This window comes from Salmo trutta, chromosome 34, assembly GCF_901001165.1.
Source record: "Salmo trutta chromosome 34, fSalTru1.1, whole genome shotgun sequence".
NCBI classification, from domain to species: Eukaryota; Metazoa; Chordata; class Actinopteri; order Salmoniformes; family Salmonidae; genus Salmo; species Salmo trutta.
In genome coordinates, this window is record NC_042990.1 from 1,277,995 (window position 1) to 1,291,718 (window position 13,724).

Below are 13,724 nucleotides of genomic sequence, written 5' to 3' on the forward strand. Positions count from 1 at the left end.
ACCCACGACTGTGTGGCCAAACATAGATTTAGATTTCTTTGTTATACAGAAATAACCAAAACAATGCAGAAAAGCTGCTGTATTGTTCAATGTACATGTAACCAGGTGAAAAATCCTGACCTACGGTTCGCAATACTCCCACTTGAACATAGAGCATGGGAGAAAAAGCCCTGTGGCTGAAACCCACAGATTGTATGCATAAGCTTCTTATTCTATGATATAATGGCGGTCCGCAAATCAACCCTAAAGGTGCATGCCGCCACCTACTGTGCTGGAGTGTGTGGTCAATCACGGTTTACAACATTTCCAAATCATTCTACCTAACTCAGTACTTAAAAAAAAATAATAGCCCTACTAACTTCTAATAGACCCTCCCCCATTCCCCTAATCCCTTCCCAGCCCCCCCCCAACCGCAATGACCCTACACTTCAATCTTTCCCTCTCTTCAACATACATACAAATCAAATCAAATGTATTTATATAGCCCATGTGTTGGTCCCATGTTTCATGAGAGATCCACAAAAAACGTATTTCTCAAAACTGTCATGCACAAATTTGTTTACATCCCTGTTGGTGAGCATTTCTCCATCCACCTGATAGGTGTGGCATAAAAAGGGGACAAAAAAAGGTCACTCTAAAATGTGCAGTTTTGTCACACAACACAATGCCACGGATGTCTTAAGTTTTGAAGGAGCGTGCAATTGGCATGCTGACTGCAGGAATGTCCGCCAGAGCTGTTGCCAGAGAACTGAATGTTAATTTCTCTACCATAAGCCGCCTCCAAAGTCGTTTTTGAGAATTTGGCAGTACGTCCAACCGGCCTCACAGCCGTAGACCAGGTGTAACCATGCTAGCCCAGGACCTCAACATCCGGGCTCCTTCACCAGCTGATGAAATTAGGTTTGCACAACCAAAGAATTTCTGCACAAACAGTCAGAAACTGTCTCAGGGAAGCTCATCTACATGCTCGTCATCCTGATCAGGGTCTTGACCTGACTGCAGTTAGGTGTTGTAACCGACTTCAGTGGGTAAATGCTCATGTTTGATGGCCACTGGCATGCTGGAGAAGTGTGCTCTTCACAGATTAATCCTGGCTTGAGCTCTACTGAGCAGATGGTATGGCGTTGTGTGGGCAAGCAGTTTACTAATGTAAACTTTGATGACAGAGTGCCCCATGGTGGGGTTATGGTATGGGCAGGCATAAACTACAAAAAACAAACACAATTGTATTTTATCGAATGCCCAGAGGTACCGTGACGAGATTCTGAGGCCCATTGTTGTGCCATTCATCCGCCACCATCACCTCATGTTTCAGCATGATAATGCACGGCCCCATGTCGCACGGATCTGTACACAATTCCTGGAAGCTGAAAAGGCAAATGGTGGTCACACCAGATTCTGACTGGTTTTCTGAACCACACCCCTACCTTTTTTTTAAGGTATCTGTGACCAACAGATTAATATCTGTTCCCACTCATATGAAATCCATAGATTGGGGCCTAATGAATTTATTTCAGTTGACTAATTTCCGTATATGTGACTCGTTTCAGGAAACTAGGCGTATGTCGCGGGTCACTGCTTCACAGGATAGCCATTTGAACTTTTTTTATTTTATCAAAATGCGTTTTTTGGGAGAAATGCCTTTTGGAACATGTGAAGGTTCATGTGCCTTAACAACAGACCTGTATGCCATCTGTAAATATGAATAGCATTGTTAAATTACGAGCCTAGTTGGTTTAGCCACAGAAAAATAATGCAACCTTCCAGCTAGCCCTGTCACATATACCATGGTTGCCCTTAGTTTGAAGATGTAATCCGGAGACAGGTGTTTTCTCCATCTCCTTAGCTACCATACTCTAATTCCTCTCGGTCCTACAGAAAGTGGAGAGCAACACTTATGCAGTTCTACTACCTGATACATTTTTTAAAAAGCAGCGTTAGACAGGATTACCTACAAACACTCACTCATCGCACGGCATGTCCAGCCCACTCATTATCTCAGCCAATCATGGAGAAACATCCATCCATGATGTATATAGGTAAGATAGTCTAGCTAGCTACATTTTCAGATATTATACATTTCTAATTTTTACAAAGTCGTTTTCATTTCAAGTTAGTGTACTGTTAGCTAGCTAGTTAACATGAGCTGGCTGGCTCGCTAGCTAACATTACATGTATGATCTTAATATTTGTATCTCAGAGCCATTTGATTTGCTAGTTATAGCCTAATGTTATCTAGCTAACATTGAACCTGGTTGGTTAGCTACCTGCAGATTCATGCAGGGTAGTAACGTCATGAGTTGAAATTATAGTTCATTGTTTAGCTAGCTAGCCACATGTCTTAACATAAGACTCCACTGTGCAAGTATCCAATTCAATAGAATATCACTGCGACAACTGTTGATAGACGTAGCTGGTAAATTTGCTCTGGTTATCTACTCCGAATTCAGAGCACTCTCGTCTGTGTGTGCCAGAGCGCAGAATAACTGAAGAATTTATGAACGCTCAACACCCGTTGAATATGGCCTGTCAGTAAACGTTGGCAAAAAAGTGTAAATTGTTGCCAGCGACACAGTTGCAGTCACCAACGCTCTTGATAACATAAAAACAGCCTAACCAGCTCTGCTAGGGTGAGTTAAAATGGTCAGTGAGCTGTTCTCTCATTTGTGTCTGGAAGTAGCTAGTAAGCTGGCCAACGTTAGCCAGTTAGCTTGGGTGCTTGATTGTTGTTGTTAGGACAGAACACTCAGATCAAAACAATAAGAGATGGGTGGGGCTAAAGCTTAAGAGGGTGTGAACGATGCTGAATGGGTGTAGACAAAATAATTCTCCAGTAGGTACCAAAACATTCAAAGGCAATTTTCTCAAAATTGAGGTTACAAGTTGATCAACTTTCAAAGCAGAATTACTTTCCCATTGTTCATCAAATGCAGTGTGTGATATACCATTTTGTAGCTCTGTGTGTCTGCTTTTATCTAATGTAAAAATCATAATTTCAAATGTTGCTACATAAGACCAAATCAAGGCAGTCGGTCACATATGAACTCTACCTCAGTAAAATATTTGAAATTGTTGCAGGTTGCGTTTATATTTTTGTTCTGTGTAATTTCATTCCATACTCAAAGAAAACAAAAAGTGCAAAGTATTTTTTAAGTGTTGAACAAAAAGAGAACACTCCTTTTTGTTTAGTACTTAAATTTGAGAGCCTCCCGACTCTGGTTGGTCACCTGGTCAGATCAAACACACCTCTGGAGCCATCCCCGAACTGGCCACGCCCAAGAGGAAGGCAGACAGCCAGGGGCCTCATTTATAACCGTTGCTTGAATTTTACACTAAATAAATCTGTGTAAGTTATTTCTGAAAAGACTGAGCACCCACAAAAATATTGAGATTTATCACCTTGGCACACGCCGTACATATGCATGTTCCCGTTATAAATCAGACCTGTCGTAAAACTGCGCGTGTGAATGAGCATTATAACTACGCCTGAATAACACCCATCATTCAGCTATTTTGGTGACAATAACACTCTTATTTTCTGTAGCCTATACTTTGGAAGTATTGGAATTAGGCCAATACATTATACTAAAGGAAATATCAATGGCAGAATGTTTTTTTTTGCAGTGATATTTGCTGTATCTGACCATTTCTGAAACACAAAAACAATTGCAAATTGTTGGGGACCTGTAAACAGATCTTTTGAATTCATTAATGGTTTGCATTTAGCCTACCTTCTCCCCAACCAAAAATTCTGAAACATTGTCTACTCTGAATTTTTTTTTAAACTACTGTAGGGCCTAGGCCTACTTATAGTGGGAGCATACACACTTCAATGCAAAAAATAAACTCTCTCTTCACCTATTAAATCTACTGTATGTTATAAACCACATTCCCTTTCGGATGCGTAGAGCAAAAACGTATAATAGCCTATCTAAATGAGAGATGTGCATGGTAATTTGTTGTATGGTTACTTTGGGAATATGAGCTCATCATGGCCAGAAAAGGTGCAATGGTTATGATATCTGTATTATATTTATAAATATTGTCTAGGCTACATGAGAAACGCGATATTACAGTGTACAGACCATTTGGCGATTTTAGCATGTAAATCTTGGTGGGGTTCATTCAGCCTCATTCACTGTTGATATGGCTGACTTGCTTAAAAGGATCGAGCCCTTTTTTTCAATTTTCGCCTAAAATAACATACGTAAATCTAACTGCCTGTAGCTCAGGACCTGAAGCAAGGATATGCATTTTCTTGATAACATTTGAAAGGAAACACTTTGAAGTTTGTGGAAATGGGAAATTAATGTAGGAGAATATAACACATTAGATCTGGTAAAAGATAATACAAAGAAAAAAACATGAATATTTATTTTTTCATCTTTGAAATGCAAGAGAAAGGACAAAATGTAAATTACTAGGTTAGGCGCAATTTAGATTTAGATTTTGGCCACTAGATGAACCACTAGATGAACATAAATGTGCAAAGTTTTATACTGATTCAATGAACCATTGCATTTATGTTCAAAATGTTATCAAGATTGCCCAAATATGCCTAATTGGTTTATTAATAAATGTTCAACTTCATAACTGTGCACTCTCCTCAAACAATAGCATTGTATTCTTTCACTGTAATAGCTACTGTAAATTGGACAGTGCAGTTTGATTAACAAGAATTTAAGCTTTCTGCCAATATCAGATATGCCTATGTCCTGGGAAATGTTCTTGTTACTTACAACCTCATGCTAATCACATTAGCCTACGTTAGCTCAACCATCCCACAGGGGGACCAATCCTGTAGTGATTTTAAAAAATATGGTTTCTAGTGACTCCTTGTGGATTTGTGTAACTCGATAAGAACCGCATTCTCCTTCAATAATAACGAATGCAGACATGAGTTTTGACTTTTGAACCATACACAAACATTATTACATTTACTGTATATTCAGTAAATTCATAATGTTTGCTTTTACATCATTAACACTTACCCCTATGTATAAGAAAGTGCAAGCAAATGAATTGCAACGAGGTAGGCCTTTGTTCAGCACTTTCAAAATGGACACTGACAGAAATTCAGATAGATCTTAGTTCAGAGGCATTTACTTTGCTCTTCTTAAGTCAGCACACACAGAGAGAGTGAGAGAGAGAGAAAGAGACACGGTTAGCCTACCATTTTATTAAGCCTATGTGGTTTAAAAAGGAAGGAAAATACAATCACTACAAGGGGCGCAATTTCCACTGTGGATCAGGGGGACATGACATTCCCATATTCTAAAACTGCATTTTTATCATTGCACTGTGATACTAAATGCGTCAGCAGTGTGCTTTAGGACCATGTGGACGCCTCAGAATGGTCAAGTAGGCTGTTTGGAGGTTTCAGCTGGATGAATTTAGGACCACATGGACACCACAGAGCGTGTGAACAGGCTGTGTGAAGGCAAAGCTTCTGAAAGGCACGGTGCTGCTGTCTGGAGCTGCTGTTTTTGTGTGTGTTGTTTCTCAGTTTCAACAGAAGTAAATTAACTTGGCTAGTCAGTTGATATTAGCTAGCTAATATTAGCCAACTTTTGGCTAGCTCTAATGGTTAGAGCTAGCCAAAAGTTGGCTAATATTAGCTAGCTAGCTCACTAATTTTAGGTTTTACTTTTGCCTCAATCACACTAGACCTGAATCAAACGATGCAATTGAAGACCGATATTCTGACGTTCTTTGACAGCGCAATGTGAGTTTTTATTAGAGTCAGTATAGCAATATAATGTTATTGATCGGTCAATTTCCCTAGCTAATTTCCTAATTTTCACACTGACACAGTATTAGATGCTCAACAGGCTACACTGTCATGGTGCACAGTCAGTACACAACACTATGCTCATCATGTCTTAGCAGGATCAGATGGTGACAGGTGTCCCAGCAGGGTCAAACAGCCAGGGAAGACCAGTCTACGCAGCTCAGGTGAATCTTGCAGTATAATATAACAATCAGTGAATGGATACAAAGTTCCATCTTGAGTTGATGGGTAGGCTACAGTCTAGGATCTGTCAATCATGGTCATTTACATTTTTTAACCATTGATCCTATTCTTGGATAATATAATGTATAAATGTACACCAAGGGAATTTTTCGTCATGCCTCATCTGAGCAGGATCAGATGGTGACGGGTCTCAGCAGGGTCAGGCAGCCAGGGAAGACCAGTCTGTGATGGAACTGAGGTGAACTTTTGCAGATGTAACACTTTATTCTCTCTGTGCAGCAAGCAAAGGATAAGCCAGAAACTTCAAAGATTGAAACTATTTTAAGGCAGTCTGACAAACCTGAAGTTGATTTCCAAACTGTATCAAAGGGTGATAGTCGCTTTTCCTGATGACACAAAACATGTAAAACAAAAATGTGAGGAAGACCTGGGAGACACTATTGATGATGAATGGATACAGATATGTTTGAATGCCCAGTCATGCTCATATCATCTCAGACATAAATTACTGCAGTTTAAAACTTCTTAAGGCTAGATGGGGTGCTAGTCACCCACCTCGCCAACATACGGTGAAATTGCAGAGCGTGAAATTCAAAATACAAAACTCGTAATATTAAACTTTCATGAAAATACAAGTGTCATACATCATTTAAAACCTTAACTTCTTGTTAATCCAGCTGCTTTGTCAGATTTCAAAAAGGCTTTATGGCGAAAGCATACCATGCGATTATCTGAGGACAGCGTCCCGCATACAAAATCATTAAAAACATTTTCCAAACCAGCAGAGGCGTCACAAAAGTCAGAAATTAAGATCTTCCTCTGTTTGCAATCCCAAGGGTCCTAACTACACAACAAATGTTGATTTTGTTTGATAAAGTCCTTCTTTATATCCCAAAAAAGTATGTTTAGTTGGCGCGTTTGATTCAGTAATCCACCCGTTCCAGTCGTTCAACATGCAGACAAAGCAATCCCAAAAGTTACCAATAAACTTCGTCCAAACAAGTCAAACAACGTAAAAAAAAAAGAATAACAATAAAATTCAAATGAATTACTTAAAAATCATACAATGTGATTTTCTGGATTTTGGGATTTTTCCCCACTGTAGTTACATTTTTTGTGCCTGTCTCAGTGGACTAATCCATTGAGGAGGCCGCGGGGATGACACGGTCCAAGAATACGGGGATTGTGGCTCAGATGCAAAAGGCATGTCTCTCTCCAGAATGCGCTCTCTCCCGCCATTTCGTGGGTATTCTTTATTTCATAACTTAATTGTATGCATTGTTTGCTGTGTCTATCAATTGCCCATTACATTTATCACCAGTAGTAGCCTACATTAATCGTTAATTCCCATCATTTCTAATCTTCAATGTTTGTCAAATGGTTACGGTAATTTCTGTTAATGCATTGAACTAGATCACTAGGATCCACTTTTATAGATAATATACTGACACACATTGTGCAAACAAACCAACCCTTGCAATATCAACTGGAATTACATGTCTATTGCTGAAATTTTTGTTGACAAAATAATGAAAGGGAAGAGTCACTGGCAAACATGGTTACAGACCCAACAACATTATAGGCCTGTAGTATCCCCTGCTCGTGTAGAAAAGCATGAGCTAATTATAATACACAAGGGAAGCAAAACAATGAAATACATAATTCCAACATTGCCTAAAATAATGATTAAGATACTAGTAAGATAGAACTATATTAGCAATATAACCTATGAGATGTACAAACTATGACATAAGGGAACGGTGAGTGGATAAGAGGCAAGCCGTAATTTCGATTAAGACATTAATGAGTGAGAGTCAAAATGCCCATTTTTGTTCAGCACTTTTGAAATGGAAAGCTTAAGAATTCAGAAAATGGGCCATTCTTACAGTATTCTCCCTGTACACCAAGTCAGAACTGTTGGATAAATAATGGGGGAATATAAGCAGAAAATGAAATCTCTTACAATATTCAATGACATTTCTCTAAAACAGGCTATAGGCTGCATGTACACCACCAAGTCAGAACAGTAGGCTAAGTTCTGAGGGGTAGAGGGACCAAATTCTTAGGGTGAGACATGGGCTACTACCTAACAGCTTACTACACAACATACACGTAGTATTGCTTTCTTAGCTACACAATACATATCCTGGCATATAGCAGCATACAATACATTGTTGGACTCAACGTTGTTGTGCTGTGCTCACATGAACAGGAAGGTGGCACGGGGGTCTTTCTTGTGGGCAAACTTTGTCATCAACCTTTGTCATCAAAGTCTGGCATTTTCTGGATTTATGGTACTTTCAAGACCACTGGGAACTCAAAAAAAATGATCATGACGTCAGTGATCTTCAAGTCAGAGCTCTAAAGCTCTGACTTGAAGATCACTGACGCCATAGAGGCCATAGTTGGCCATAGTTGAAGATCACTGACGCCAAGAGGCCATAGTTCCCAACTTGAAATTCCGAGTTGGATGACCATTCACCACGTATTTTCCCAGTCGGAGCACGTTTTCCTCCGAGTACCAAGTTGTCTTGAACTCACTGAAGTCGGAAGTTTCCCAGTTCCGAGTCGTTTTGAATGTGGCAGGAGTTATGCTGGATTGACAGCATGGCCAACGTATTCAACCTTTTCTGGCCCATGGTGTTGCGTGTGAATTATCTTTTCAAGCTTGGAAAAGGGACCCTTTCAGACAGATGTTTTACATTTTTAGACTTGGACCAGACACCCTCTCCACCGAATAGCAAGCAAAATAGTGATTGCTTTGCAACTCTTGAAGTTAGCCACTGATTCCTTCCATATCAAACATTGTTGAATTTACGATTTTCTACATGTGCAATTTTTACGTCCAATGGCCGATGAGCAGCGTTACATTTTATCTATAATTTCTCTTCATATTACAAGGATAGAAAAGGATTTGCCAATAGATTGTCGACATAATTAATGATGATGGCTGTTTGTCTAGCTAGCTAGCTTGAAAGCTAAGATTTTCAAAGTATGACGTTGACATGATTACTCCAATCAAAGCTACAGTAGGTATAACGTCCTTTTATCTGTGGCCAATGACCTTGAGCCTTCTTGGATGAGCACTTATAATGTAAATCTATAGCAGCACCCAAGGGGGCTTGAACTGCCGAGCTCTCATGGCAGATTCTGTGACATAGTGTCCCCATGAGTGACAGAACACGGAGCCAATCACAGTACAACTGGAGCAGATTACCAATGCCTACACTCTGAGCTTTCGCTGGCTGCCCCTCCAACACAGAAAGCATTGATCACTGAAACACCTGCATTTTGTAGCAGCCTTATTCAAGAAAGCAAGAAAGAGACCATGTTTGTATGCAGATTTATTTTTTGAATACATTGTTTGCAAACTGATGCATACATTGAATTAATGTCAAAATAACATGCACGGGTCACCACTGATTGAGACATAGCCTACAAACGTCAATGGAAAAGGTGAACAGTGGATCGCATAGAGCAAAATACCGGTAGTTTATCTAGCCTATTCACTACCGTGAAGTGGGTCCAATCCTTACTTGTAGGCCTATATGCTATTTCATGAGTATGAAACCATCACACCCAGAAAAGATGAGGAATTTATTCTGCAATGTTTATGGAAATGAAATAATCTAAAATAGATTTCTTATTTTAGAACGCAAAGGAAATAGATTTTCGCTTTTCTCACTAAGAGCAAATGATTGCATCTTGTTATATTTAGCTACCTGTTTGGTTATGAATAAGTCATCATATGTTCCCCATTTGCACAAGACTACTAGGCTACCTTTGCCTTCTTGCAATGTAATAGAAACGGTGCGTTCACATGGTCTAAAGTTTGCGCGAAGATAAGCACATCTCAAGTCAAGTTCAGTTCTTATAAATGCCAACCTTTGCGTGAAAACTGGCGCGCGTATGTTTTGGGGCATATTTTGTGCGCACACAACGTTTATAAATGTGGCCCAAGGTGATCTAACCAGTTGGAGGACGACCTGCAGTCTGGTTCATCCTTGGGAGCAATTTCCAAATGAATGAATTTACCATGTTCATCTGTACAAACAATAGCATCTTCACAAGGTCCTTTGCTGTTGTTCTGGGATTGATTTGCACTTTTCGCACCAAAGTACGTTCATCTCTAGGAGACAGAACGCGTCTCCTTCCTGAGCGGTATGGCGGCTGCGTGGTCCCATGGTGTTTATACTTGCGTACTATTGTTTGTACAGATGAACATGGTACCTTCATTCATTTGGAAATTGCTCCCAAGGATGAACCAGACTTGTGGAGGTCTATAATTATTTTTCTGAGGTTTTGGCTGATTTCCCCATGATGTCAAGCAAAGAGGCACTGACATAACCTGAAAGGCCGCTCAGCAAGGAAGAAGCCACTGCTCCAAAACCGCCATAAAAAAGCCAGACTACAGTTTGCAACTGTGCATGGGGACAAATATGGTACTTTTTGGAGAAATGTCCTCTGGTCTGATGAAACAAAAATAGAACTCTTTAGCCATAATGACCATTGTTTTGTTTGGAGGAAAAAGGGGGAGGCTTGCAAGCCTTAGAACACCATCCCAACCATGAAGCATGGGGATGGCAGCATCATGTTGTGGGGGTGCTTTGCTGCAGGAGGGAATGGTGCACTTCACAAAATAGATGGCGTCATGAGGAGGAAAATTATGTGGATATACTGAAGCAACATCTCAAGAGATCAGTCAGGAAGTTTGTGGGCAGAACTGAAAAAGCGTGTGCGATCAAGGAGGCCTACGAACCTGACTCAGTTACACCAGCTCTGTCAGGAGGAATGGGCCAAAATTCACCCAGCTTACTGTGGGAAGCTTGTGGAAGGCTACCCGAAACGTTTGACCCAAGTTAAACAATTTAAAGGCAATGCTACCAAATACTCATTGAGTGTATGTAAACTTCTGACCCACTGGGAATGTGATGAAAGAAATAAAAGCTGAAATAAATAATTCTTTATACTATTATTCTGACATTTCACATTCTTAAAATAAAGTGGTGATCCTAACTGACCTAAGACAGGGAATTTTTACTAGGATTAAATGTCAGGAATTGTAAAAAACTGAGTTTAAATGTACTTGGCTAAGGTGTATGTAAACTTCAGACTTCAACTGTATGTTATGCACCGGCGGCCGCCTATCATCTAAACCTGGGAACAGACCCTCATACTGCTTTTCTACACCCCTGCTTATAAATTCACCTGAATTATATTAAGGAAATCCAGAACACAATTGAACGTTTAAACATGATCAAAAAGTCAAGGCAAAATAAACATTCACAATAATGTAGTGCTTTTTATTTAAAAAACAAACAAAAAAAACCCAAATAGAATATAAAACAAAAAGTAAAAACCAACAGCATTTTCATGACTTTAGAATCATAATTACAAACTTTTAACGAGTGGAAGAAGTTGACAAACTGTACACATCACAAAATGTCTGCCAGTCTGTCCATTTACAATGCTTGCATCTTATTTTGTGATTGTCTAAAAATAACTAAACAAATCACACATAACACACAAATAGCCTACAAGCACAAGCATCATATTTATGACCGCTATCACAAAAACAGAACCAAAAAGGAAGAACATATTTAGCTGACAGTTATACCTTTGTTTCTGTCATCTTTCATAATATCATAACATTTTTATGTTGGTTGTTTTTTTAGTGTTCAACACTTTGCAGCAAAAACAAGGAGCATATTTTCTCCTCATAAGTAAAATTATTGATATTAATTATTACAGCGACCGATGTAATTTCAGAGTCACTGTTATGTCCCAATGCCTTTTATGAAGTTCGTTTGACATTCTTCTCGCTCATGCAGTACATAGATGAATTTCATTTTTAGGGAACAAAAATTCAGTTTAAGTTCTTATGTCATTCATTAGGACAGTTGTGGTACATTTTACTGGACAAAAACACCTCTTCTTTCTCCTTCAAGCTTAAGTGTCTCGATTATAGTAATACAAATGGCAGACAATCATTATAATAATACATATGGGTCTGAGTTCTGTACAATACAATAATACACAAAATCTGTTATCAAGATATTGCTTTTGGAGACACTTCTCACATTATCCCAGTCTGTATATACATAACTTGGCACTGTACAACTTTCTGTCCTCTTTCTGTCAGTTTCTTTACTCTCTCATCCTGTCAGTCCATCTTGATAGGACATTTCGGTCAAAGTCCCATTTTAAACAGAAGCGTTTGGAAAAAAGAAATCTCATCAAATCACACAAATTATTTAAAAGTATTCTCCATGGCAACCAGAACACATTTGAAGAATAAAATGTACAGCTAGAATTCCCTCCCTCCCAACAAATACCCCTCACAGAATATATGAAAATATGACCATCACGATACATTTTAGGTTTCCATAATTTCCCATAAAATGTTAATTGCCATCAAGCCCTTAATTTTTTTCTTTTTTTCTTCAAGAATTCTGGCAGATTACTGACACATAAATGTGCATACACATACGCACACACTCACGCAAGGCAGTCAGGGGTCACGGCGTTCTGAGGCGTTACAGTAAGAGCCAGTGTTCCGCCACCTGACTTAGTTAAGCTGGTGAATCAGGTACTTCAGAAAGAGGGGTGAAGTGGACTGCCTCACAAACCGAACAAGACACTCGACTGACCAAAAGCGTACACCATCTTCCCAAAGACCACCAGCCATTCTCCCATCCTTCCTTCTCTGTTCCTATATTATATATATATATAAGATAATATACTTATTAACTTGCTTTTCAGACTGCATCATCCAATACTGTGTTAGTGTGTCTCGTTGATACATTACAGAGCGCCAACAATATCCATGGTACCAAAGTGCAGTTGACCAACCTTGTTCCTGCTGCTTCTCTCCTAGTTCATCGTCAACAGTGTATGCTTACTGTACACTGCATAGCCTCTGAGCATAGTCCTGGTACATTAACCCTACGTTTAGTTTGTCATCACCACTTAGTCCCACTAGGGGGCGCCAGTCTCCAGTGTTCTCATTCCCATTTGATGTTGTTTAAAAAACGAAGTCAATATGAGTCTACGGCTGTATGCCACAGCCATGTTCAGTACCACTTTGTTCCTTTATTTTGCTCATCAAAAATAATTGGCTCAAGGTTGCACTGATGAGCCATGTATGGATAATGTATTGATAATGTGACACCTATGTAATTGTCTCTCTGTCCCAAGTAACAGGGCTGTCTTTGATGAATATATGTTCAATGCGCATTTTTAAGTGCATGGGGTACATTTTCCTATGTAAAAAATGTAAAATAAAATATGCATTTGCATCGTACTTCAATAAGTCTGGGTCCACCCTCCTGAGAAGTCCTTGGGTCCCCTACAAAACCGTTATCAATGATCACGACTGCTGAGTGCACTGCTTCAAACCATTTATTTGTTGAGTTGTTTCATCACTTGAGATGAAAGGTTGGGGAAGAGGGGACACCACCTGAAGGGGGGCCAGAGAAGGGGCCAACCTTTTCACTTTGTGGTCACCTTCTCTTTGTAAATGTCGTCTTCCCTCTTTCCATTTCCCCCCCACCTCTCCCAAGTAAATGAAAGGGGAATGTGCTTGCCAGGTAAGTGGCAACATCATTTTCTACCCACAAAGTCTCCAAATCCAAGTGTCCGTCTACGTAATCGCCGTCCTGACCCCTCCTCTAGAAGATAAGTGACATCTATGGCTGTTGGAAGAAGAAAGAGAAGTTACCAAACACCAATGACATATTAAGTTAACTGT

General features: G+C 39.6%; 1 protein-coding gene across 6 annotated transcripts in view; it reads right to left on the bottom strand.

Moving 5' to 3' along the window:
• Positions 1-11,252: 11,252 nt before the first annotated feature.
• The window catches only part of LOC115173287 (histone-lysine N-methyltransferase ASH1L), a 52,794-nt gene continuing 50,322 nt past the window's right edge, over positions 11,253-13,724 (bottom strand). For all 6 annotated transcript variants that reach the window (XM_029731244.1, XM_029731248.1, XM_029731243.1 and 3 more), the window contains one exon: positions 11,253-13,668. In XM_029731244.1, coding sequence (XP_029587104.1) covers positions 13,577-13,668 — 92 coding nt within the window. In that variant the 3' untranslated portion in view covers positions 11,253-13,576. The remainder of the gene's footprint in view (positions 13,669-13,724) is intronic.